At 34.3% G+C, this 21,454-nt stretch overlaps 4 protein-coding genes and 1 pseudogene across 5 annotated transcripts; 3 read left to right on the top strand and 2 right to left on the bottom strand.

Moving 5' to 3' along the window:
- Nucleotides 1-789: 789 nt before the first annotated feature.
- On the top strand, nucleotides 790-1,431 carry LOC148932123 (secreted RxLR effector protein 161 pseudogene; annotated as a pseudogene).
- Nucleotides 1,432-4,332: 2,901 nt separating this feature from the next.
- LOC125192142 (uncharacterized) lies at nucleotides 4,333-8,019 on the bottom strand. Its single transcript, XM_048089619.2, has 6 exons — nucleotides 7,391-8,019; nucleotides 6,713-6,856; nucleotides 6,478-6,621; nucleotides 6,121-6,336; nucleotides 5,899-6,042; nucleotides 4,333-5,763 (listed from the first exon to the last, which is right to left on the bottom strand). Exons 1-6 carry the CDS (start codon nucleotides 8,013-8,015, stop codon nucleotides 4,406-4,408), a joined length of 2,631 nt encoding a protein of 876 aa, XP_047945576.2. The 5' UTR covers nucleotides 8,016-8,019; the 3' UTR covers nucleotides 4,333-4,405.
- Nucleotides 8,020-9,567: 1,548 nt separating this feature from the next.
- On the top strand, nucleotides 9,568-10,061 carry LOC148932122 (uncharacterized). The gene is made up of 2 exons (XM_089063642.1): nucleotides 9,568-9,589; nucleotides 9,678-10,061. The coding sequence occupies exons 1-2, from the start codon at nucleotides 9,586-9,588 to the stop codon at nucleotides 9,914-9,916; spliced, it is 243 nt and encodes an 80-aa protein (XP_088919768.1). The 5' UTR covers nucleotides 9,568-9,585; the 3' UTR covers nucleotides 9,917-10,061.
- A 669-nt stretch (nucleotides 10,062-10,730) lies between these two features.
- On the top strand, nucleotides 10,731-12,813 carry LOC125201690 (uncharacterized). Of its 2 annotated transcripts, none has more exons than XM_048099904.2 (3): nucleotides 10,731-10,879; nucleotides 11,801-12,072; nucleotides 12,516-12,813. In XM_048099904.2, the coding sequence occupies exon 2, from the start codon at nucleotides 11,803-11,805 to the stop codon at nucleotides 12,034-12,036; it is 234 nt and encodes a 77-aa protein (XP_047955861.1). In that variant the 5' UTR covers nucleotides 10,731-10,879; nucleotides 11,801-11,802; the 3' UTR covers nucleotides 12,037-12,072; nucleotides 12,516-12,813. The 2 variants fall into 2 exon arrangements, with proteins under 2 accessions (XP_047955861.1, XP_088920338.1); XM_089064212.1 differs by lacking the exon at nucleotides 10,731-10,879 and adding an exon at nucleotides 10,904-11,691.
- Nucleotides 12,814-13,405: 592 nt separating this feature from the next.
- LOC125202420 (proline transporter 1-like) lies at nucleotides 13,406-16,134 on the bottom strand. The gene is made up of 8 exons (XM_048100814.2): nucleotides 15,998-16,134; nucleotides 15,738-15,897; nucleotides 14,986-15,210; nucleotides 14,797-14,891; nucleotides 14,521-14,710; nucleotides 14,279-14,403; nucleotides 13,982-14,197; nucleotides 13,406-13,902 (listed from the first exon to the last, which is right to left on the bottom strand). The coding sequence occupies exons 1-8, from the start codon at nucleotides 16,079-16,081 to the stop codon at nucleotides 13,525-13,527; spliced, it is 1,473 nt and encodes a 490-aa protein (XP_047956771.2). The 5' UTR covers nucleotides 16,082-16,134; the 3' UTR covers nucleotides 13,406-13,524.
- Between the last annotated feature and the right edge of the window lie 5,320 nt (nucleotides 16,135-21,454).

The following is a 21,454-nucleotide window of genomic DNA, read 5'->3' as shown; positions in this document are numbered from 1 at the left end:
ATTGGGAGCAAATGGATTTACAAACGTAAACGAGGACCTGACGGACGAGTTAAAGTCTTCAAAGCAAGACTAGTAGCTAAGGGTTATACCCAGAGAGAAGGTATCGATTACGATGAGACCTTTTCGCCAGTAGCTATGCTCAAGTCAATCCGAATTCTTTTGTCTATTGCAACCTACATGGATTGGGAGATATGGCAGATGGACGTCAAGACAGCTTTCCTAAATGGAAGTCTTGAGGAGACCATCTACATGGAACAACCCGAGGGATATGTAGTCAAGGGCAAAGAACACATGGTGTGGAAGCTTAAGAAGGCCATTTATGGCCTCAAGCAAGCATCTCGATCATGGAACATGTGTTTTGACCAAACTGTTAAGTCTTTTGGCTTTGAGCAGTGCCCAGATGTGAGCTGCGTGTACAAGAAAGTTGAAGGTAAGAATGTAGTGTTTATGGTACTCTACGTAGATGACATACTATTGATTGGAAACAGTAAGAAAATGTTGTCAGACGTGAGAGATTGGCTATCAAGTCAATTTGAGATGAAAGATATGGGAGAAGCTGGACACATCCTAGGCATTAAAGTTCTTAGGAACCGCCAGAAAAGGATGTTGTGCCTATCTCAAGAATCTTACATCGATACGATAGTTAAGCGTTTTAGCATGCAAGATTCCAAGAAAGGTTTTCTACCTTTTAGCCATGGAATCACTCTGTCTCAGGATATGTGTCCCAAAACACCTATTGAGATAGAAGCTATGAGAAGGATCCCTTATGCATCAGCAGTTGGGAGTCTCATGTATGCTATGTTATGCACAAGGCCCGATATTTGCTTTGCCGTTGGCATGGTAGCAAGGTATCAGTCTAACCCTGGTCAAGGACACTGGATTGCGGTAAAGAAAATACTCAAGTATCTGAGAAGAACTAAGGAGTATTCTCTAGTTTACCAGGCATCCGAGATGTATCCTTTGGGTTACATTGATTCAGATTTTCAGTCTGATCGGGATTCGAGGAAATCAACCTCTGGATATGTGTTTACATTAGGAGGTGGAGCCGTAATTTGGAAGAGTGTGAAGCAGAAATGCATCGCAGACTCTACCATGGAAGCTGAATATGTGGCAGCATCAGAAGCCGCAAAGGAAGCAGTATGGTTCAGAAACTTTCTTACTGATTTGAATGTGATTCCGAGTATGCCCAAGAGCATCACTGTTTATTGTGACAACTCTGGTGCTGTGGCAAACTCAAGGGAACCACGTGCCCACAAGGCAAGCAAACACATAGAGAGGAAATATCACATCATTCGTGATATAGTGCGGAGAGGAGACATTGAAGTGGTCAAGATCGCATCAGAAAACAACATGGCAGATCCATTCACAAAGGCACTTCCAGCCAGGACGTTTGAACGTCATGTGAAAGGATTAGGTGTTCGACTGACCTAGACCCGCTTTCAGTATAAGTGGGAGGATTTTGCAGTTTTGGTATACTCGAAAGCTGTTTTTGAGTATAAGTGGGAGATTGTTAGAGTTTAGTATACTGGAAAAGCATCTTTCGTATGCTTGTATATGTAATAACTCTTCTATCCATTTTTACCATTTAATGAGAAAGAATATTTTGTTACAATGTGTTTTGCTTATGGGTTACTTATGTATTTATGAGATGTTGAAATATGTTTTCCATTTAAATACATAGTTTAAGCAAAATGAGTCTAAGTCTTCTGCACAGTAGACGAGTTGTGAGCGGCGTTCACAGTAGGTAACTTGTCGGTTCTTGCAGTAAGAAAAATGTTTCACAACCTAGATAGACTTTGACTACCTATCGTGAAAGGTTGCGACGTCAGTCCGAAAATTTTCTTACCTAAGGAAATGAACGACGTCGGTGTGGTATAGCACTGAAAGGATCAAACAGTGAGATAAGTCTTTCTTGGCTATTTACTGAAAGACGAGGTCTCGGTGATTTTCATTTCTTAATCATTGTTGACATAACATTGAGCATACGATATTAATTGAAAACGACTTTGACTTATCAAATGGTGAGGGTATTTCGTTGCCCAAGAATCCTGATAGATTGGGTAGTGATCATTAATGTCTAAGTGGTGCTAGTATTGTTATTGCAATGAATCGTGTGCTGGGAGAGGCCAGTCTGATAATATCCTCAAGAGGTGTTTAGAAAAAGGTTTTATTATTCAGAAAACTGGCCAGTTGGAATTTATTCCATGAATAATAAATAATGTTTCTAAACTAGACCACTCTTGGAAAAAGAAATTAATTAATAAAAGTCAGATAGCAGACTTGATATTAATTAATGGATATTTATATCTTTAACACGGGAAATGATTTAATTAAAGAGGAAGTCCCGGAATACTCGTAATTTCGGTTTGGACGGGCAGTCAATATTATATCTATAGTGGATGATAATAATATTTAAGTTTGGGCTTGAATTAAATTAGTTTTAATTTAATTAGTGAAAGCCTGAATTGTGGCCCAATCCAATCCTCCATAGATCCCTGGTCTGGCCCAAAAATAATTAACTTAATATAAAAGGGAGAAGAAGAGAAGACAGAATTAATTCTACCGATATTTTTAGTTCTCTGCAATCTCAAATATCGATTTCTAGGGTTCTTCTACCTTAGAGATTTCTGTCTCCAATTCTTCTCCGGCTTTTGAGGATTTGACAAGCTTTGCCCACACAAAGGTCAATTCCAAGTTAAAGGGAACAGATCAGAAGATTTGTGGTAGAGATCGATTGAAGAAGGAGTTCGAATTCAATTGCTTGAATTCATACGGTAAATCGTTCTATGTAATTGCATATATATTCAGTATGATCTTGATTATATGCTTATGAACATGTTTCTAGTTTACAATCAGATAAAAGCATGTTTAGATGTAAATCTTTCAATCAAACTAAATAGATTTCCGCTGCAAAACCAACACTACTATCTATACTATCTTTTTTAACTACTTAGAATTTTTTTTGGGTATATAATTAAGAATGCCATTCAACTCCTTTTTAATGCATGATTTCCATTTAATTGTAGTCAGATTCACGTGTTCTACTAATTAGCGATATGTTTATATATTTTGTTTCAATCTTCAATTTTTATTATTTTATTTCTCTTGATCACTTTGATAATACTTTACAATTTGCGACGATCTATATTTTTTTAAGTTAGAATATTGGATTGGATAGAAAATAACACATAAGATCACTTTTGGCCCGAATAGCCCGTGGGTTAGCTCAAAACCCGAAGATTTAGGGTTAGGGCCGAAAATTTATAGCCCGAAAAATTCACAACCCGAATAATCCGCACCCAAATAGCCCGACAACCCGAGTGGGTTGGCCCGAACCCGAGCAGGTTAGCCCAATTGACATCCCTAGTTTTAACATACACACACTTTATTATTTTTTTTTCGCCCACAATATGCAATAAAAAAATCTCTTTATTTATACTTCCCATTAAAATGGAAGCATGATCTCTATATTTTTTTTCTCTCTTTATCATTTTTTACTTAACTAATAAAATGTAACAGTATATAATGTCACCACCCTTTTATTATTTGAACACCCTTTTATTATTTGAACTAATTATTCATCTATATATCTCGTAACTTCCAACCACCCGTATACAACTACTTATGGTGAAGATAAATATCGAAAAATACTCATTACTGTTAATTGTAAATTGGAACCCCCATAGTTGAAATCCTGCGCCCGCCACTGCTTCATGCCTTCATCAATCTTCTACGAATTCCTTGTCTTGCTTGGTATTCCCAAAATATGGATTATGGATTTAATTTGTTGGATATTGTATTGATTTTTGTTCGCTAATTTTAAAGCTCTGTAGGCATATTTGTAAATTTTGTAGTGTTGAACAAAATCGATTGTAATAGGATTCAAATCATAAAAGTGTATCACATATGGGGTAAAGAAAGATTGCCCTACAGATTTGGCATCAAAAGGGAAGTTTATTTCCAATACTATCATATAACTCACTGACAGAGGCAGGAATATAAATAAAAGGGGCAAAATTGTTAGTGAAGGGAATTTGAGAATTTAAGAAGGGCAAATATAAAAAAATTTAACAAATTTGGACAATAAAATAGTACTCCTATAGGTTAATTTATTTGAGGAGGGCCATTTGCCCCACCTTATGATACGCTGGATCCGCACATGGTATAACTGACTTGGCCGAGTCACATTGTTGCCCAAGAGTGACTCGACTTAGTCATGCTCTTGGAATTAACTCTTTCTTCTTCTCCGGCGATCTCAATGAGTTGAGTCACTCTTTCCTTATTTGATGCATTTTTACACATGAAATGGTCATAATGGGGAAAAAAAAAGGGTTACTGTATTAAACTGGCAATAACATGAATTAGATATTTCCTAGATTACATAATCAAACAAGCTCAAATTAACTTATTGAATACCGAAAAGTTCTAGTAACCATTTAGGGCTTCCATATTCCATTACGAAACAACCTATCAAAGCTCCTATTATGAAACCACATCCATATCCCAAAACGACCGGTCTCCAACTGAATCCATCCACAAAATTAGAATCCTCACTTTCTTGCGGAGGAGCCATGGGATCTTGCTTGCATTTTTTTGTTAGAGGAAGTCCACATAATCCCGAGTTTGAAATGAAGGATTTGTTATCGAATGTTGGAAACTGGCCGCCAGACTGAGGAATCTCTCCAACAAGATCATTCACTGAAAGATTTAACGTAGAAAGAAAATTCAACATCGTTAAATGCCGAGGAATCTCACCATTCAGTCGGTTTGAAGACAAGTCTAGTGATTCCAATGCTTTCACACTTCCAAGGGATGATGGAATCTTCCCAGTGAGACTATTGTGAGAGAAATTCAAGTACTTGAGTGAATTAAGATTCCCTATGGAATCCGGAATCTTCCCAGAGAATTTGTTCTCTGACATGTCAATAGTGGTGAAGGTTTTCAAGATTCTCACTAGTGGTTGATTTGTGCCTTTCAAAACAAACTCCATTGATTCCTCATACTTGATGAACCAGTTAATAATGTCTAAAACATCTTCCTTGGCATTGATCATGGCTGGGAAGGTGGTCAAATATCTGGTTGGTAGGGACCCACTGAATTCATTTTGAGATACATCAAACACTTGCAATTTCAGAAAAGGAGCATCATTACTTATCTCACCATTAGCAGTGGGTAAATGCATACTGCCATTGAATCTGTTATCCCTCAAAACAAGAACCCGGAGATCAGCGAGACGCTCCATCGAGAAGGGAAATCCATCTTGTATCGCATTGCTTCCGACGTCAACAACTTGCAGCTTCCCACAATTTCCTAGGGTTTGTGGCAGTGTTCCATCTAGGTTATTGCCGTTGAGGTTCAGAGACTTGAGAGCGCAACCCTTTGGGAATGTTGGTGGAATGAGGCCATCAAAGTTGTTCTCCTTCAAATGCAGAACTTGCAAGGATTTACTTAGCTCTCCCAAACACTTTGGAATTGATCCATGCAGGCTGTTGGATGATAGATGAAGGAATTGGAGTGAACTCAATTTGCAAATGGATGATGGAATCTCTCCAATGAAGTTGTTGGAGTGGAGCACTAGGGTTTTGAGAGAGTAGAGATTTCCAATGGTGGAAGGTATGAAGCCTGAGAGACTGTTATTTGCCAAGTTGAGATAAGTTAACTTGAGGGATGTTTCAATAGTGGAAGGTATGATGCCTTGAAAATGGTTATTGGAGAGATCAATACTCTCAATGTTTGCAGTGAACAACTCTCCGGGAATGATACCTGAAATATATATCAAGTTGGTATTAGTTAGATATATATACTCCTTACATGTGGAGGTTTTTAATTGGTCAGTTCGGTTAGTAACTGAATCGATTGATTAGTTGGTTAACTGACTAAGGATTTATGATGATATACCAGTCAAATCGTTCTTGTCGAGAGATAATTCAGTAAGTGATTTCATGTTGAATATGACCGGAGGCAAATGGCCGATGAACTTGTTGGAATTCATGTATAATTCAACTAATTTATCAAGGCCACCAATCTCATCTGGAATCACACCTATTAAAGTATGAAAATTAGTCATTTTAGCCGTTAAACATGTAGTATAAAAATGTGTGTATGTGTACACAATCTTACCGGTTAAAGTATTGTTAATGAGGTATAATTCTTGGAGTGATTTCATGTTCCCAATTTCTCTTGGCAATGTCCCATTAAGTGTGTTATGTCTCAAGGAAATAGACTGCACATGAGACATATTAAAAAAGGCCAGGGGTAATGGGCCAGTCAACTTGTTAGAATCAATGGACAAATTTAGTAACTTATGAAGCTGGCCAATCTCTTGTGGAATACCACCTATAGAAAAATCAAAGTCAATATATACTTATAAATTTATAAGAAAATGTTACAAGTGACAACAATAGTAAACCATAGAATTGATAAAACAAGAACAATAATACTAGTAATGATTAACAAAAATAACAAATTAAACCATACCACTTAATGCATTGCCTTCAAGGTATATGTGAAGAAGGCTTGTCATGTTTCCAATTTCTTTTGGAATTGATCCATTAAAACCGATGGATGCCATGCTTAACGTCTCTAAATTACTAAGATAACCAATTTCTTTAGGAATATTACCTGCGAAAATAAAGAATTCATAAAAAAAACTGTCGCTAAAATAAATAATACTACTACATAAAAAGAAGAGTTCTAGAGAGGTAAAACATACCAGTAAGAGTATTATCGTAAAGAACTAACTCTCGAAGAGAAGTCAAATTCTGAATTTCTCGAGGTAATGATCCAGTCAATTTGTTGGATTCCATCCACAATGCATTTAACATGTGAAGATGACAAATCTCATTTGGAATATCACCTGTGGATAATAATAACTTTGTCAAACGATTATTCGTTTTGTGTGGTTTCCTAGGCTTCTGCAAATGAATATGAATCTATCTGGAGCAAACTAATATAATGGCAGTGAGTTTCCATGAATAAAAAACAAATAAATAGTACTCCATGTATGTCATTTTCATGCGTTGAATTAATTAAAGTAATTAAAATATAGATTCCACTAGAAATTCCAACTCCCAACGGTGTATTTCGCAAAGAAATTTAATTATTTCACTAATTTAATTTATATTCAATTTTGTTGTTGTAGCTGATTAGTGAATTATTCAAGGTTCTCTAAAGCGTCGTAAATATTTTGATTTTACGATTCATTTCAAAAAACAGCACCTTGCTGACAAGTCTATAACAAGATTACGGAGTGTATAAATTACAAGAAAAAGGGGAAAAAAAATTAATTTGCTAAAATCAAATAATGCATGCATGCTAAATAGATCGACAAAAACAAAACATGAGGACAAGATAAAAATAAATATAGGGATATATAAGAAGATATACATACCAGTTAACCTGTTGTACCCAAGGAATAACTGAGTGAGATGTGTCAAGTTCCCAATTTCTTTTGGCACCTCTCCAACCAAGTTATTGTGGTACAAGGAAAGTAGGTCAAGGTTTGAACATAGGCCCAAGCTCGATGGTATTTCTCCATACAACTTAGTGAATGATATTCGAAGCGTTTTGAGGTTACGAAGACTGTGCATGCACATGTCGATTGGCAGCTTACTTGACAAAGCATTACCTGTCAAAGTTATTACTTGTATGCATGACATGTTGAAGATGGATGAAGGAATCGAACCATAGAAGGAGTTCTCGTTCATGTCTAGTGAAACGAGAGAAGAAAGATTTCCGATTTCAGGTGGAATGGTGCCTACGAATTGCATATTAGAAATATTCAACCCGGTCACACGGTTACTACATGGATCACAAGTAACTCCGATCCAATTACAAACAGATGTTTCATTGCTCCAATATTTCGTCAATAAATTGTGAGGATCGGATGTAATATGAGATTTTAAGGCGAGAAGTGAAGAGCGATCGATATTGGTATCGGTTACAAAGGTTACGGTGCAATCCATTAAACGATGAACCGGCAAAAGAAGAGCAAGTAACAAAAGGTGGGAAAACATATCCATAAGACTTGTGTTTCTTGAGAAAATAGGAAGTAGAGATACTTTAAATAGCCTCTTAAATGACTAATATTCAATAGTCCGCGTTGAATGAATTATGTAAACAAAAAACAAATCAATAGTTGTTGTGGAATTCGAATATTAAGGGTTTATAAAGGTGAGGAGCTTTATGAAAGATGCTTATGGCTTGTTTGTCTGACAAAAAATTAATGTTGTTGTGGAATTCGAATCCTAGTTGTTTGGTTCAGTTTTGGATATCAAGAGACAAGAATAAATGGGAGTACTATTATTCTAAACTTCAATTGATTATAAGCTAAATTTAATCAATTAATTAACTAATATAACAGTTAAATTATTAATTAATATTCATGCATAACTTTTGTAAAGTAAAATTTTAATTTCTTAATTAAATATTGATTGAAAATAATAATTACACGAAGAATTATAATGTTATTTGGCTAGCTGCTATAAAGTGTCGCCTATATTATGGAGTAATTTTTCCAATCTTGAGCAGAAGTTGAGTCAAAAAAACATTAAAAAAAAAAAGTCAAGTCCGCAATTTGAACGTTGGATGCCCGCTTAATGGCTAATTAATGTGGCATCTATTTAAGCTAACTGCATTTATTACGACGGGGTTTTGATCTATGCAAAACTAGATTTAAATGCAGAAACGTGTATGGCATGTTTAGGTCATTATTAGTCTATTTTTTGGTCATTCTAACAAAGCATGACCTAAAATGATCTTAACATGACATTAAACCCGAATTTTATAGTATTACCTAAAATTGCTTAATTATGACTTTCCTTATTATTTTGTTAATTATTGACCATTAGATCACTTAATTATAGGGCTAAGATTTGGGCTGCATTTCTGATTTTAAATACGGAGTACTTGTTTTGACCATCTCTCTATAATATATGGCGTCACATTATGTGACGATTATGTGGAATCCGTGGGACACTGGTTAAGCTTTCCAGCCAAATAAGAATATAAGTTACTGGCAAGAACCACTTTACGAAAAGAAATATGCTATCGATGCTTGAAAATGGGGATTGGGATTGATTTTTGGCAATGAAACTTGAACTTGACTTGTTGGAAGGGAGACTGAATAGTGGTCGTCCTTAAGTAGTTGCAAAAATTAAAAGAAAATTCAAAACCTAATTTCAAATGAGAATTGAGAACCGAAAATTTTAGAATTTCTCGGAAAAAAATCGATAAAGAAAGAGAGCTATTAATTACGCCGGTGTTCCTATCATTTCAAATTTTCAATGTGAAATTACAATTTTTCTCTCTCATCATGTTAAATAAAAGAATATATTTCAAGGCATAATAGATTTCACACCTATGTTAAATACAAGAATATATTTCAGGGCATAAAAAATTTCACCACCTATGTGTATATTTATCTCATTATTACCATAATATATTCATGAAACTTTAGCACCTATATATGTCTATGATTTTATCATTATTGTCATAATATATTCTTCTCATGAATGCCTATAAATAAGACAAAACACATTTGGCGCTACACAACTTGGACTACGACAATTATTGCACTCCAATATAATGGGTATTCTTATTACTTGCATCATGAGAATTTATTCTCAAAAGTTATCAATTTACTGTCAAAAGAAATTCTGAATTGTGGTGTGATGCAGGATTGTGGTTTTGGTTGTGGAAACTTCTAGAAAGCTGCCTGCTTTTTGCAAATTCCTTAGCCATATTAAATGAAGAAAGGTTCCTCGTACCAAATGGATGGAGCTACCAAGAGTATTGGAATAATAGAAACTCTTTCAAGGGAAAGATGATTGGTTTGATCTATGCAGCTCAGTACATTAGAGTTCCCCTTATATTTGTTAATTTGTTCTTCATCTTTGTGGAGATGGTATCAGGGTGATGATTGTCACCCTTTTAAAATGGACTGTTTTTAGTGGTAAGTAGGCTTTGTTTCAATTTTAATGTTGTGATACTATATCTTTGCAAGTGGGACAAAAATCATTGAAGGGACTAGCTTGGATGCACATAAGATGTCATGAAGTGTATATTTTCATTTTTACTTTTGATTTATCAAAAAGTGAATGAAATGATATACATTCTTATCCTCGTCATCTTCTTTAAACTCATTCTCTGGTCATCTATCATTCTAATATCTTCGAAAACTCTGTACTAAAGTGGTACTAGAGCTCCCAATGATCGGAAAACAACCGACCAGAACCAGTCGATTAACTCCGATGTAAATAATCGTCTGTTGTTTCTTGGATCAAGTTATAAATAAAACATGCCGGTTAAAATCTGATTCATCTTGCAACTTTGAAAATCAACTGTAAAATTAATGAATGTTAATATATTTTTAATTTATCACGAATCTAATTTCAATAAAAATTATATTTATTGTGACATATACAAAAATTTAACTAAGACAACACCACAGAAGAATTTTACTAGCATTTTTCTCAAAGATTAGCAGATAACTCGATTATGTCATTAGATTGAAATCAGGAAATTGGATTTATTTATATTTTTTTAATGAAAAATTGAGAAAACGGAAGTGATAATTGTACACTTGCTTTACAAAGCACGAAGAATATTATCAAAATTGACATTTTTTCTGATTATTTACTTAATAATACTATAATATTGTTGTTGATATTTTTAATTTTTGGGAAAAAATTAATAAATCAAACCAAAGTTAATCCTTGTTTTATTTTATTTATAAATTTTAGAGTGAAAATAGAACAAAAGTCATCGTCCTAACTTAACAACACGCCTCCGTCAGTAGCGATCTGCCAATAATTTTTTGATTTTGTGATCAATCGCCAAATTTTCTATCTATCCCTTTAATTGTATGCTTTTTTCCTCGGTAAGATTTTCTTTCTTCTCTCCCAACTGCAAACATACCGGAAGATTGCCCATTTAGATTTATAACTGAAATTTAATTTATTGAACTCTTTGTTGTGGAACGCGTGCATTAATTCATGTTGTATTTCGATTTTAGGGCTTGTTTTCTTTGCTGTTTTCCTGTGTTTATCTTCTGATTATGGAGTGGTAAATGCAGATCCAAATGATGGGGGAAATGTTAATATTTCACTTGTACAAACGCGAAAGAAAAGAATTCGATCTAGACTCAATTGTATTAGATTGGAATTATGGAAATTTATTAGTTTAGATTCCTGTTCAGGTTGTGGGTTCATCTCATTTTCTAAATTTCAGAATTTAGGAGCTAGAACTTTAGATCTTGATTTTATTGGATAGACTGTTCTACCTGCTTGTGATGCCTAATGGTTTGTTAGATCATTTAGTCCATATAGAATGACAAATATTATTTCCTTTTTTGCATAAAAGATTGATAATATGTCCCAAGACTCCTAACTCCCATAATCAGCATAGCTTACATTGGAGAGTAGAGTATTCTTCTTAATTGATAAGTTGTTATATCATTTTAGCCAATGTGCTTCTGCATTGTAGTGTGGATTTGATGATGACAGCTGTTCTAAATGTTAATGGACAAGGGTCGAATATTGTTAAGCTCGATCCTGCAGTATTCTGGATGCTAGAGATAAATTGTACCATTAAAAATGGAAGATTGTGTTGGATCTTATTCAAAGAGGCCTAGCTATGTTTTGTATCTGTTGCTGTAATGAGGATGTTACTTTGGTTTGTAAGCTGGAATAGGTCCGTAGACTGTCCTTAAATACATGTTGTCGTTGTTGTATATATCTGTTTCTATAATCATCAATCAGTTAATGAAAGGAAAGAAATTCTGAATTGCTATATGATGCAGGAATGGGGTTGTGGACACTTCTAGAAGGCTTCCTGCTTCTTGCAAATGCCCTGGCGATACTAAATGAAGACCGGTTTCTTGCCCCTAGAGGATGGAGCTTCCAAGAGTATTCTGGGATTAAGAGAAACTCGTTTAAGGGACAGATACTTGGACTTATCTACGCAACTCAGTACATGAGAGTGCCTCTTATACTTCTTAATTTGCTCTGCATCATTGTGAAGGTGGTATCAGGGTGATGCTTGTGACCCTTTTTCAAGGGATGGTTTTAGTTGGTAAGCGGCTTTATAAGTTTGAAAGTGGGACAAAAGTCGATGAAAGAACTAGGATGCATGTCAATACGATACGTTGCAATTTGTGTCAGTGTGTCTTTATATTTCTATTTGCTGATTAGAATATGCTTGCTATACTTCTGAATGTTTACAGTATTTTTTTTTACCAACTATGCATTGTAGATGTGGTCATTAGAATAGTTTTCTTTTGTCTTGATAGTTGATTTCTCGACATTAGTTTGTTGCTTCAAAAGAGAAAGGTTTTTGAAAGTTGCAACTGTTTCGCACTTTCGCTTATGATTTACTCATATACAATTTTTGAAGTCTTCTTACTTGATTCTACCTGTTTGGTCAAATTAATATAAGCCAGACATGTTTATGTTTGTTATAGTATGTATTGTTGAGGATTACCATGCTGAATGGGAAATTCTTTTCTCTTATATCAGATATAGTTCTGGGGGATAGGGATTTTTATATGGTTCTTTCAAGAAGCGACGTTTCTTTGAAGATCAAGACTACCTGTTTGAAACAGGATGTTAAATCTTACCTTGAGAATCTGTTCTAGTAACTTACTATTGTCTCACATTCGTAGAACTTCATCGAGCTGCTGTAATATTTTTGCCGAATTGTCTAGTTTGATAATGTTTGAACCATTAACAAACATTTACAGGCAAAACACACTCTGAACTGATTCCTAGTTTTCATCTTTTAGCAACGGATGTCTATGATATGCTTCTTTGGTTACTGTCTTGTGCTAGTGCAGCTGTGTTTTTGTATTCAAATATTCTGTGTTAAACAAGGAAATTGCAATATGCTAATACTGCTATTCTTTGTCAAATTGAACATAAATATATGTATGTTCTGTAAATAAATATAGATCCACTACAATAAAACATTTGTTCCAATCATATTGTAAGCTTGATGTTCTGGTTTGTTTACAGAAACTCCCACATTTATGATTTAACTTCATGAATGGATATTACAAGTATTTCTTAATCTTCTTGTAATCTTGTTATAACAGAAAAGAGGTTTCTCTTCACTTATGTGTATTTCTATAAATTAGTGCCTCAAATATTAGTATTCATTTATAATCCATTGTGCATAGTCAAATTAGCAGGCAAACTCATGAAAGTAAATTAATATAAATTGGGATGAAATTCTGACACTTTAGATAAAAGCTGATTATTGGACTTTAAAAACCCTTATGTGTGTTTTTAAACAAAGTTTTTAATGTTTTTTTGTCAAAGGAGTAGGTAGAATTTTTTCTGTTTTCACACTGTGCTTTTGTAATTGATGTGTATAGCCAACACTCCCTCCCTCAATAGAAGTCAAAATATTAAAAATCAAACAAGCAAAGCATATATATATAATGAACTAAAATGGCAACACCACTAGCAAACCTTGAGCCAGATAACACAACCCCTTCAAGAAAAACTAGAGGGGAAATTAAGAAAATTATAAATCAGCAAAAACATCATAAGTTGTTGAATGCACAACAATGAGTCTCACAGCAGCAACTGCAGCTGCAACCGACATGCAACTAAACAAGACGACGTTGAGCCAATGCCACTTCTTCTGCAGAAAACTCAGCCTGTTCTTCTTCGCGATGAGATACATGTGGTTTGCAAGAATGAAGGTGAGCGGGAACGTGCTCACAGCCCCTGTTAGGCTCATGAAATCTCCTAAAAAGGGCAGCAAGGCAGACACCAACGAGGTGATGGCTAAGTAGCCCCCTCTCACCAGGATTCTGAAAGACAGATTGCGCACAGCTAGAGCGCTACCTTTGATGCCGAACTTTGTATCTAAATACTCATACATCGGACTTGCAAATATCTGGAAACGAGGAGATGTTAAACGCAGCTTCTAGTAGAAAGAATGTTGATAGACATTATGATATCAGGAAGGTTCTTACATGCAAAGCAATGACTGTTTGCAAGAAAGCAGAGATGTTAGCAAAAGTCTTCACCCAGATCGGACCCTTAACATTGTTCAGCAAGTAGGCCGATGTCGTGGATCCATAAGCCCAGTATCCCATGAAGGTAACTGCATACATTGGCAGAACCCCAACTGTGAACTGGAAATACAGAGCCTTCATCATGTTCTGAACGACCGGTGGTCTCACTGTAGCCTGTCGAGCAGAGTTGTTAGAGAGTCAGTCTCATTCTTGGAAGCATTAAGAAGTGCAAAAGACTACAGTTTGTGTATCTACCTGTATTTCTGGAAGCATTCCGGTGTTGAAGGCGAAAACGAGATTTGCTGCTGCACCTATGATTGTGAAAATCTTGCCTACTTTTGTTCCAGGAATGCTGTAATCTCTTGGAGGAGCATTTATGCCTACCAAAATGCATGATCCAATAAGCTAAAATATCAACAAAACATGCCGCAGAAATAATGGATATGAAATGCTCAACAGCATTCTCAGAAAACAGAAAAAGTGGTAGCAAATTGTACCATCTTTAAGCGCCAGGGCGAAACCTACAACAATGTACACGAGGCTGAAGAACGTAGAGAACGCCAGCCAAATACGCAGTGCTGATAAATGAGGTATGCAAATAGCAAAGACAGCACAGGCAAGGCCAGCTAAAGCAATAAAGTACGGGAGTTTCATATCATGGTCGTCTCTAAACAGAACATACACAGCCTGCACGATGCAACACAATGAATGAATCAAGAAAACGGTGGAAACAGCCATTCTTCTACAACAGAATCACATGTAACAAAGATTACCTTAAGGGCACTCCCGGCTAAAATAATATATCCAACGTTGATCATGAAGAGATTCACATACTGGAGTCCCCATGTAAGAGCATACGCATTTTTACCTGCACGACCAAAGCATCATCACGCGGTTAAAACAAGATTTTCCAAATAATGCAATTCTGATAAAGATTTAGCAAGTCCCACATTTCTGCTTACCATATATAAATCCAGCAAGGTCTCTATACCTGATGTGCCTCTTTCCTCCAAATTCATGAAGCTTGGCAACTAAAGTATTCGCGTACAAAGATATCATCGTAGCGAGAATGAGTCCAACCACGCCACCAACCCAGCCCAACGGAACCATGATGGTGCCCGAGTATCCTAGCACGTAGGCACTGTTTATCCCCGTTGTGAGAACAAATCCCACTTGAAACCACGAGTCTACATTGAGATCATCAAAGATGAAGTTAGCCTACAATACTCCATTAAGAGAAAAATAACAAATAGTGAATTCCTGCATCACTTTACTATACACCAAATATAAACTCCTTTTAAAGTTAAAAATCTCTTCTTAGTTTTTCCTATAAGTAAAGTGCTGCAAGATACTAGTATTGTTTTTGAGAAAGCAACTGATGTAGCATAAAAACTGCAAGAGATAAAAGAGTTTAACTGAATCAAGAATTCCAGACTAAATTTTTTTTCTTTATTCAAATTTATTCCGGATAAAAAAGTACTACTACCATTAATTCATTCAGCAAACACCTTTAAGAATTATAGCATCATCACAATTGTACTATTAACTAGAAGTAATTATGAAAAATGGCAAATTCAACCCCACATCAAAATCCAATAGAGACTAAACAGAAAACCAAAAAAAGAAATCCAACCAACTTCCAAAACACACACACGTAAAGCCAAAACAAAAAACCTTAAATAAAATGTCAGAAACAATAAAAAAGAAAGAAAACCGTGGCTAATCTGATGTGCAGTATCAGGCATTTCAACATCCAAATGGTAATCGGAGTGCACTTTTCCATCGGCCCCAACGACGCCGTTTCCTTCAGGAAACTCCATTTGTTCCGCCAGCAGCCGCGTCGCCTCCTTCTCCTCCTCTCCGCCGCTATCAAGCTACAAAGCTATGTATCCGTAAAAAAATCAAGAAAAATCAAGAAAAACCCAACACACACACAATTCAGACAGAAACGAGCGTGTGTGGGAATGCGCTCACGATCTGGGAGAGGACAAATGGCTGCGGGGCTCCATTCATTGGGGGCTCGTTACATATATAGCCGCGCTTCTCGGGATCCTTCATGTAAACGGATTCGATTGTATGCGTTGACTGAAGCACTGTTTTTGGCCGTTGATGTTGCTGCGCCGTGGATTTGACTCCATCAACGGCTGAGATTCTGCCACGTCGGTGTTTTACTGATCTATATCTATATGGAAGCGTGTGCAAACTGGAATTATGGACTCTGCGGTTGGGCCCCACTCTTGCCGTTTTCTCAATTTTTGGGAAGGATAAATAACACTTAAATTGATGTTATTATTAATTACTCTTTTTGTCCAAGAAATAATGTCTCCATTTTGGAACATTCATAATTTAAAATTTCATTTAACTTTTTTTATTATAGAAGTAACGAAATTTTTTAAATTATTTTCTTTCACAATTTTTAAAAATCTGCTAGAGTCAAAATGAGACTGTAAATCGTAGTCGGAGGGAGTGTACTTATTTTTTTATTATTAATTAATGTCTCTATGATAGTTTTAATAATTTTATTAAAAATTTTATTTAAAAATTTTATGATAAATCTAGCTACATGCGATTTTTCATTTGATAGGATATAAGTTTACACGTATTCAATATAAAATTACTACCTAAAAAGTTCAATTCGTATGTGTAAGCGATTTATGAGCGTATATTATCAATTGGATATTTAATTTCAAAATATTCATACACGTTGGATTATTAATTAGATTATGTATATTTTTTTTTTATCGAGATTAAATTATACCATATCACTCGTTCTATAAATTAATGGCGATAGGGATGGAAATATATAGAATCATAGAGATAGAGATGAATATTGATTCTGGAATCGTATCAATTATCATCAATTCATCATCAGTTTCATAAGTAATTATGACTTGAGTTAAAAATATTAAAGCATTTAAGTCGGACGTATGTAAAAATTAATTCATTTTAATCTAGTTTGTAAAAATCTTGTTTCAAATGATGGTTTCATCGATGAACATATAATGCTGCATAAATTGGAAAATTTATAGTCATATGCACCTGAAGTTTTTCCCCGTCTAAATTTAAAGATTGCGCTACAGTGGACTCAAATCTGAGGCTTCAGACGTCACCACTCTATCGCTTGGCCAACTCATATAACTTCTATATTTGTAATTTTATATGTAACATAGTACAGTAGTTTTCATTTGAATTGATATTAATGTTATTGAAATTATATTGTTTTTTTCTTTATTACTCCCTCCATCTCACAATAATTATCACTTTTATTGTGGACACGGGTTTTAAGAAATGTAAAAAAAAAAGGTTGGAAAAGTTAGTGAAATATGAGACTATTTTTGTAAAGTGAGTTAGTAGAATGTAAGACCCACTTATCATTTATGGTGAAAATGAAGTGTGACAATTATTGTGGGATTGGACCGAAATGGAAAAGAGTGATAATTATTGTGGGACGGCAGAAGTATAAGGTAAGTACAACAATAGCAAATAGGTACAATACTTTTACAAATGGTCTAACTAAACGGAAAAAATAGTCGAAACGTTATTCTGATTTGTAGCCTTGTAGGTATGAAAATGAAATTGTAGACTAATAACTAAACGAAATAAATAGTTGAAAAGTTATTCTGATTTGTAGGTATGAAAATGAAATTGTAGACTAATTTGCATCTGTCCCAATTTATAAACCAGCATATTGTTAAGCCTTCCTACCATGTACAACGATACTAAAATAGCAAAACAAGGTTTGTTATTAATTTCATGCCAGCAAATAAATTAAATGCATATGTATATCATTAACGAGAATGATTTTGACAAAAGTAGCCACCTAATTACCCTTACTAATTAATGTTCAATAACGAGACAACTCATGCGCTTTCTTAAAATTTATTAGTTATTCTTATTGAAGAACAAATTAATGCTAATTGCTAAACTATATTTTTTATACTAGTAAATAAATTTAAATTTAAAGGTCGCACTTATAGCTAAATTATCTTGTTTATCTATGTGGGCAGAGAATTACATTATCATTTATTCGAGCTCTACGTAATAGCTTTAGAAACATGGTTGATTAAATATTTTTGTCTGACTTATTCATATCTTACGCCATCGATAATTTTTGGAAAGTCAAATAACTTCTGTTTGAATATTAATTCAGCCATATTGAACAACAAGGTAGTTATTGATACTATAAAAAACTACATTTTCATGAATATATATGAAACAATACGTTATAAGTACGTAATTTGTTGCTTCCCCAGAAAAAGTAATTTTGTTGCTTCAGTCAACTTAATTTTTATACTAAAATTATTACTTGGTCTTACATTTCATATGCACATGTAATAGTATACCACTAGGCCATATAAAAGGGGCAGGATCTATTGTTAGACTAAAAAATACAATCTTCAGTTGAATTATTTGGACAAACATAATACTCCATCCGTTACATAATAATAGAGTCATTTTGCTATTTTCAACGTACGTTCCATAGTAATAGAATAATTTCCCTTTCAAGTAAAAGTCAACACATTTTTCCACATCTACTTTACTATATCTTACTTTTTCATTCTCTTCATCTCTCTACCTTTTTCATTTTCCACTTTATTCTCTCTTTACTTAATTCACCTAACACAATTTTTCTTAATCTTCGTGCCGAAAAGAAACGCCTCCATTACTATTGAACGGAGGGAGTAGTACTCAATAATATAATTCAATCTTTTTTCATATAACACTATTTGGGTAATTCTTTTGTTATTCAATATACACTTATTTTACTTTGTTCGAATTTTTCAATTTGTTATACAGTATACACTTATTTGCTTTGTTTGAATATTTCAGTTTTATATAAACACTAATTTTCGAAGGTGTGAACTTTTTGCCACAAAACTCAAAACTAATCATTCATTTAGACTAGCAATATGAGTGCATTACTTTCAAGCATCAATTATTACTTTAATACATAAGTGGGTGATGAGATCATGCTCTACTTTTAGATTTTTAAAGTACAAAAAAGAAGACACTTTGTTGAAATATAGTGGAGTTAAACAAATGATCAAATTGATGAGTTAATAACAAATACAGTACATATGGTATGAATACTTTCATTTTCTTTAACTGAAGAATCTCCTACTTTATGTGATTCCAAGTTCAATAATAGCCCCGAACAAATACAAGTGGTGTCGATTTTGATTTCCAATAATACTTTTTAGTTATAGCTAGCTTGTCTTGTTTATTTTTGTTATGATTTGATAGCTTTTTTAGAGAGATATTATCTGATAGCTAATGCACAATTATGTGCATATTTAGTGAAAACACATCTATAATTATTTGCATACAGTATATATTATTTTGGTAGCAATTAATGGGCAAATGCGATATCTGCTGGTATCAAGAATCAACCAATCCCAACATCAACTAAAGAGGGTCGAAAAACTTTATTAAATTCGATCTTTTAGAATTGTTGTCCGACATTGTAATTTATAAAAGGTCACTCAAAAAATTATTTAAGACGGTTGACTGAGTATATCTGGACTTCCATAGACGAATGTGTTTTTATAGTCACATCTCATTGATTAGTGGTCTAAAATGCAATGGGAGGTGCACCATTAACATAAATAAACACAAAGTAATCGAATAATATGCCACTTTTTCTCTTTAAGCTGGAATTGAAAGATTCTGTCCGATATTTAATTTTTAATTAATTGATAATATTATTCAATCATATTACCTCACAAATTAAACGTAGCCCCGACCACTCCACCACCAAATAAGGTGAAAAACTAGTAGACTAAAAATATCAGCACGCAGAAATGATTGAACTAAATATATATGCTATCGTGCACTGTCATAAACTTATAATATTAGCAAAAAGTAGTTCATTCTATTGATGCTTTAAGCTTAATTCAATGCCATACGATTATTTTCTAATAATTTGGGATTGGGGTCAATCGATCCCAATATTTTATAACTATAAGACTTTAGTAATATCTTTCTGCCTTCCTAAACACCAATGGTGTCTTCTCTCTTAGTTCGAAACTCATTTTTGGAATTTGACAAGCAATTATGTATATCTATATTCTATTATGTGGAATATTTTTGAAATAAGATTACTTTTCAAACTTGCAAGCCAAACTGAGAGTTTGGAGAGTGACAATTATTTTGGCGTTTAGATATGTTGGTGAAAGGATGATAACTAGAATTTCCATTATCCATGGTAATGAAAAACTTTTAACTACATTAGAGGATGGGATACTTCAAGGAACCCAAACAAAGGTCAATATGTTCAATATGAAGGAATGACTCCTTGGAGTATAGGTGGATATTTGAGATTTTAATTGTAAGGGCGAGAAGAAACGGCTTTTATGGCGTTTTGTATTTGGGTCAAGAGCTAGTGCCAAAATTCTCCTTTACACCGAGTCTCTTGATTGATAGCTTGGATGATTATTTAGGATTAGCTATGAACATTGAAACTGTAAAGAAGTAGGCTAAGCCGATTTCAAGTTTTTCTGAGGTGTTTGTTACTTTGTTCATGATCCAATTATTTGTTTAGTCTTTGAAGTCTTTATATTGTTTTTGTTTTTTGTCTTGTTGTGCTTAATGGTGCTTTCTAATTATATGGTTCTGAGTTTTGTTCTTGCTCAGAATTTATTATGTGGGTGTGGGTTTGTCTTGCTTGTTATTTTGTTCAATGTTATAGTTCTCAAAAAAGGACTTAGGAATGTGTTTTTACACACATTTTTATCACTATTAAATTTTTTTAATACAAAGGTACAATAAAAAAAAAACTATTGACTTTATCAGCCCTAATTTCCAGCACAACTCTCATAAGTCTAAATCCAATAAGCCAGATAAGATACAAGGCTTACATTCAAGCACATTCTCCTATTTATCTTTTCAATGAAATTTTTAGCAACATTTTCTATTATGGTTGGATCTGCAGATATTTTTTTGTTTGATTTCTGAAACTCACGGTTTGGGCCGAATTCTTGAAGGAAGTAAGCCTTGTCAGAAGGCCCACGAAAGCCCATGCCCAAATATATCTGAATAACCACTGCCCGACCAAATGAGAAAGAAACATTGCCATTTAAAAAAAAATAATAATTACGGTTCTTCATTTGCCTTTCAAGATGATTTGAATCTCCGGCCTTTTCGTGGAAGAAAAGTATCTTACCAATTAAGCTACGATTTATCGTCTTAAGATTCTCGTTCTTATCTTGCATTGCATCAACACCTCCTTTAATCACGCCGTGGCCGAAGCTTGAAATTTTACTTCCTCGTTTATTACATGAACAGATGTTACAAATCCCATGTTTACTTCCGTTACATCCTTAATCAAGTGATTTTTAGGGGAAAGTGAGAAATCCATCATATACTATAAGTCTATAGTCATGCATTTGATTCTACTACACATGACAATTGACAACGATACTAAATTAATGT

The sequence above is a fragment of the Salvia hispanica genome, chromosome 2, assembly GCF_029641045.1.
Source record: "Salvia hispanica isolate PSC_SH4W2 chromosome 2, Shi_PSC_v1, whole genome shotgun sequence".
NCBI classification, from domain to species: domain Eukaryota; kingdom Viridiplantae; phylum Streptophyta; class Magnoliopsida; order Lamiales; family Lamiaceae; genus Salvia; species Salvia hispanica.
The sequence above is the reverse complement of the archived record's forward strand: the minus strand, read 5'-3'. Positions and strand labels throughout refer to the sequence as shown.

Bases quoted from the DNA above. Each gene is read 5' to 3' on its own strand.
- LOC125202420 (XM_048100814.2), bottom strand. From the start codon at position 16,081: ATGAAGGATCCCGAGAAGCGCGGCTATATATGTAACGAGCCCCCAATG. The intron at 14,711-14,796 runs GTAATCTTTGTT...TGCATCGTGCAG, and splicing joins TAGCCGGGAGTGCCCTTAAG to GCTGTGTATGTTCTGTTTAG. The intron at 14,404-14,520 runs GTACAATTTGCT...GCATTTTGGTAG, and splicing joins CGCCCTGGCGCTTAAAGATG to GCATAAATGCTCCTCCAAGA.
- LOC125201690 (XM_048099904.2), top strand. From the start codon at position 11,803: ATGGGGTTGTGGACACTTCTAGAAGGCTTCCTGCTTCTTGCAAATGCC.
- LOC125192142 (XM_048089619.2), bottom strand. From the start codon at position 8,015: ATGTTTTCCCACCTTTTGTTACTTGCTCTTCTTTTGCCGGTTCATCGT. The intron at 6,337-6,477 runs GTATGGTTTAAT...ATTTTTCTATAG, and splicing joins TGAAGGCAATGCATTAAGTG to GTGGTATTCCACAAGAGATT. The intron at 6,043-6,120 runs GTAAGATTGTGT...ATACTTTAATAG, and splicing joins CATTAACAATACTTTAACCG to GTGTGATTCCAGATGAGATT.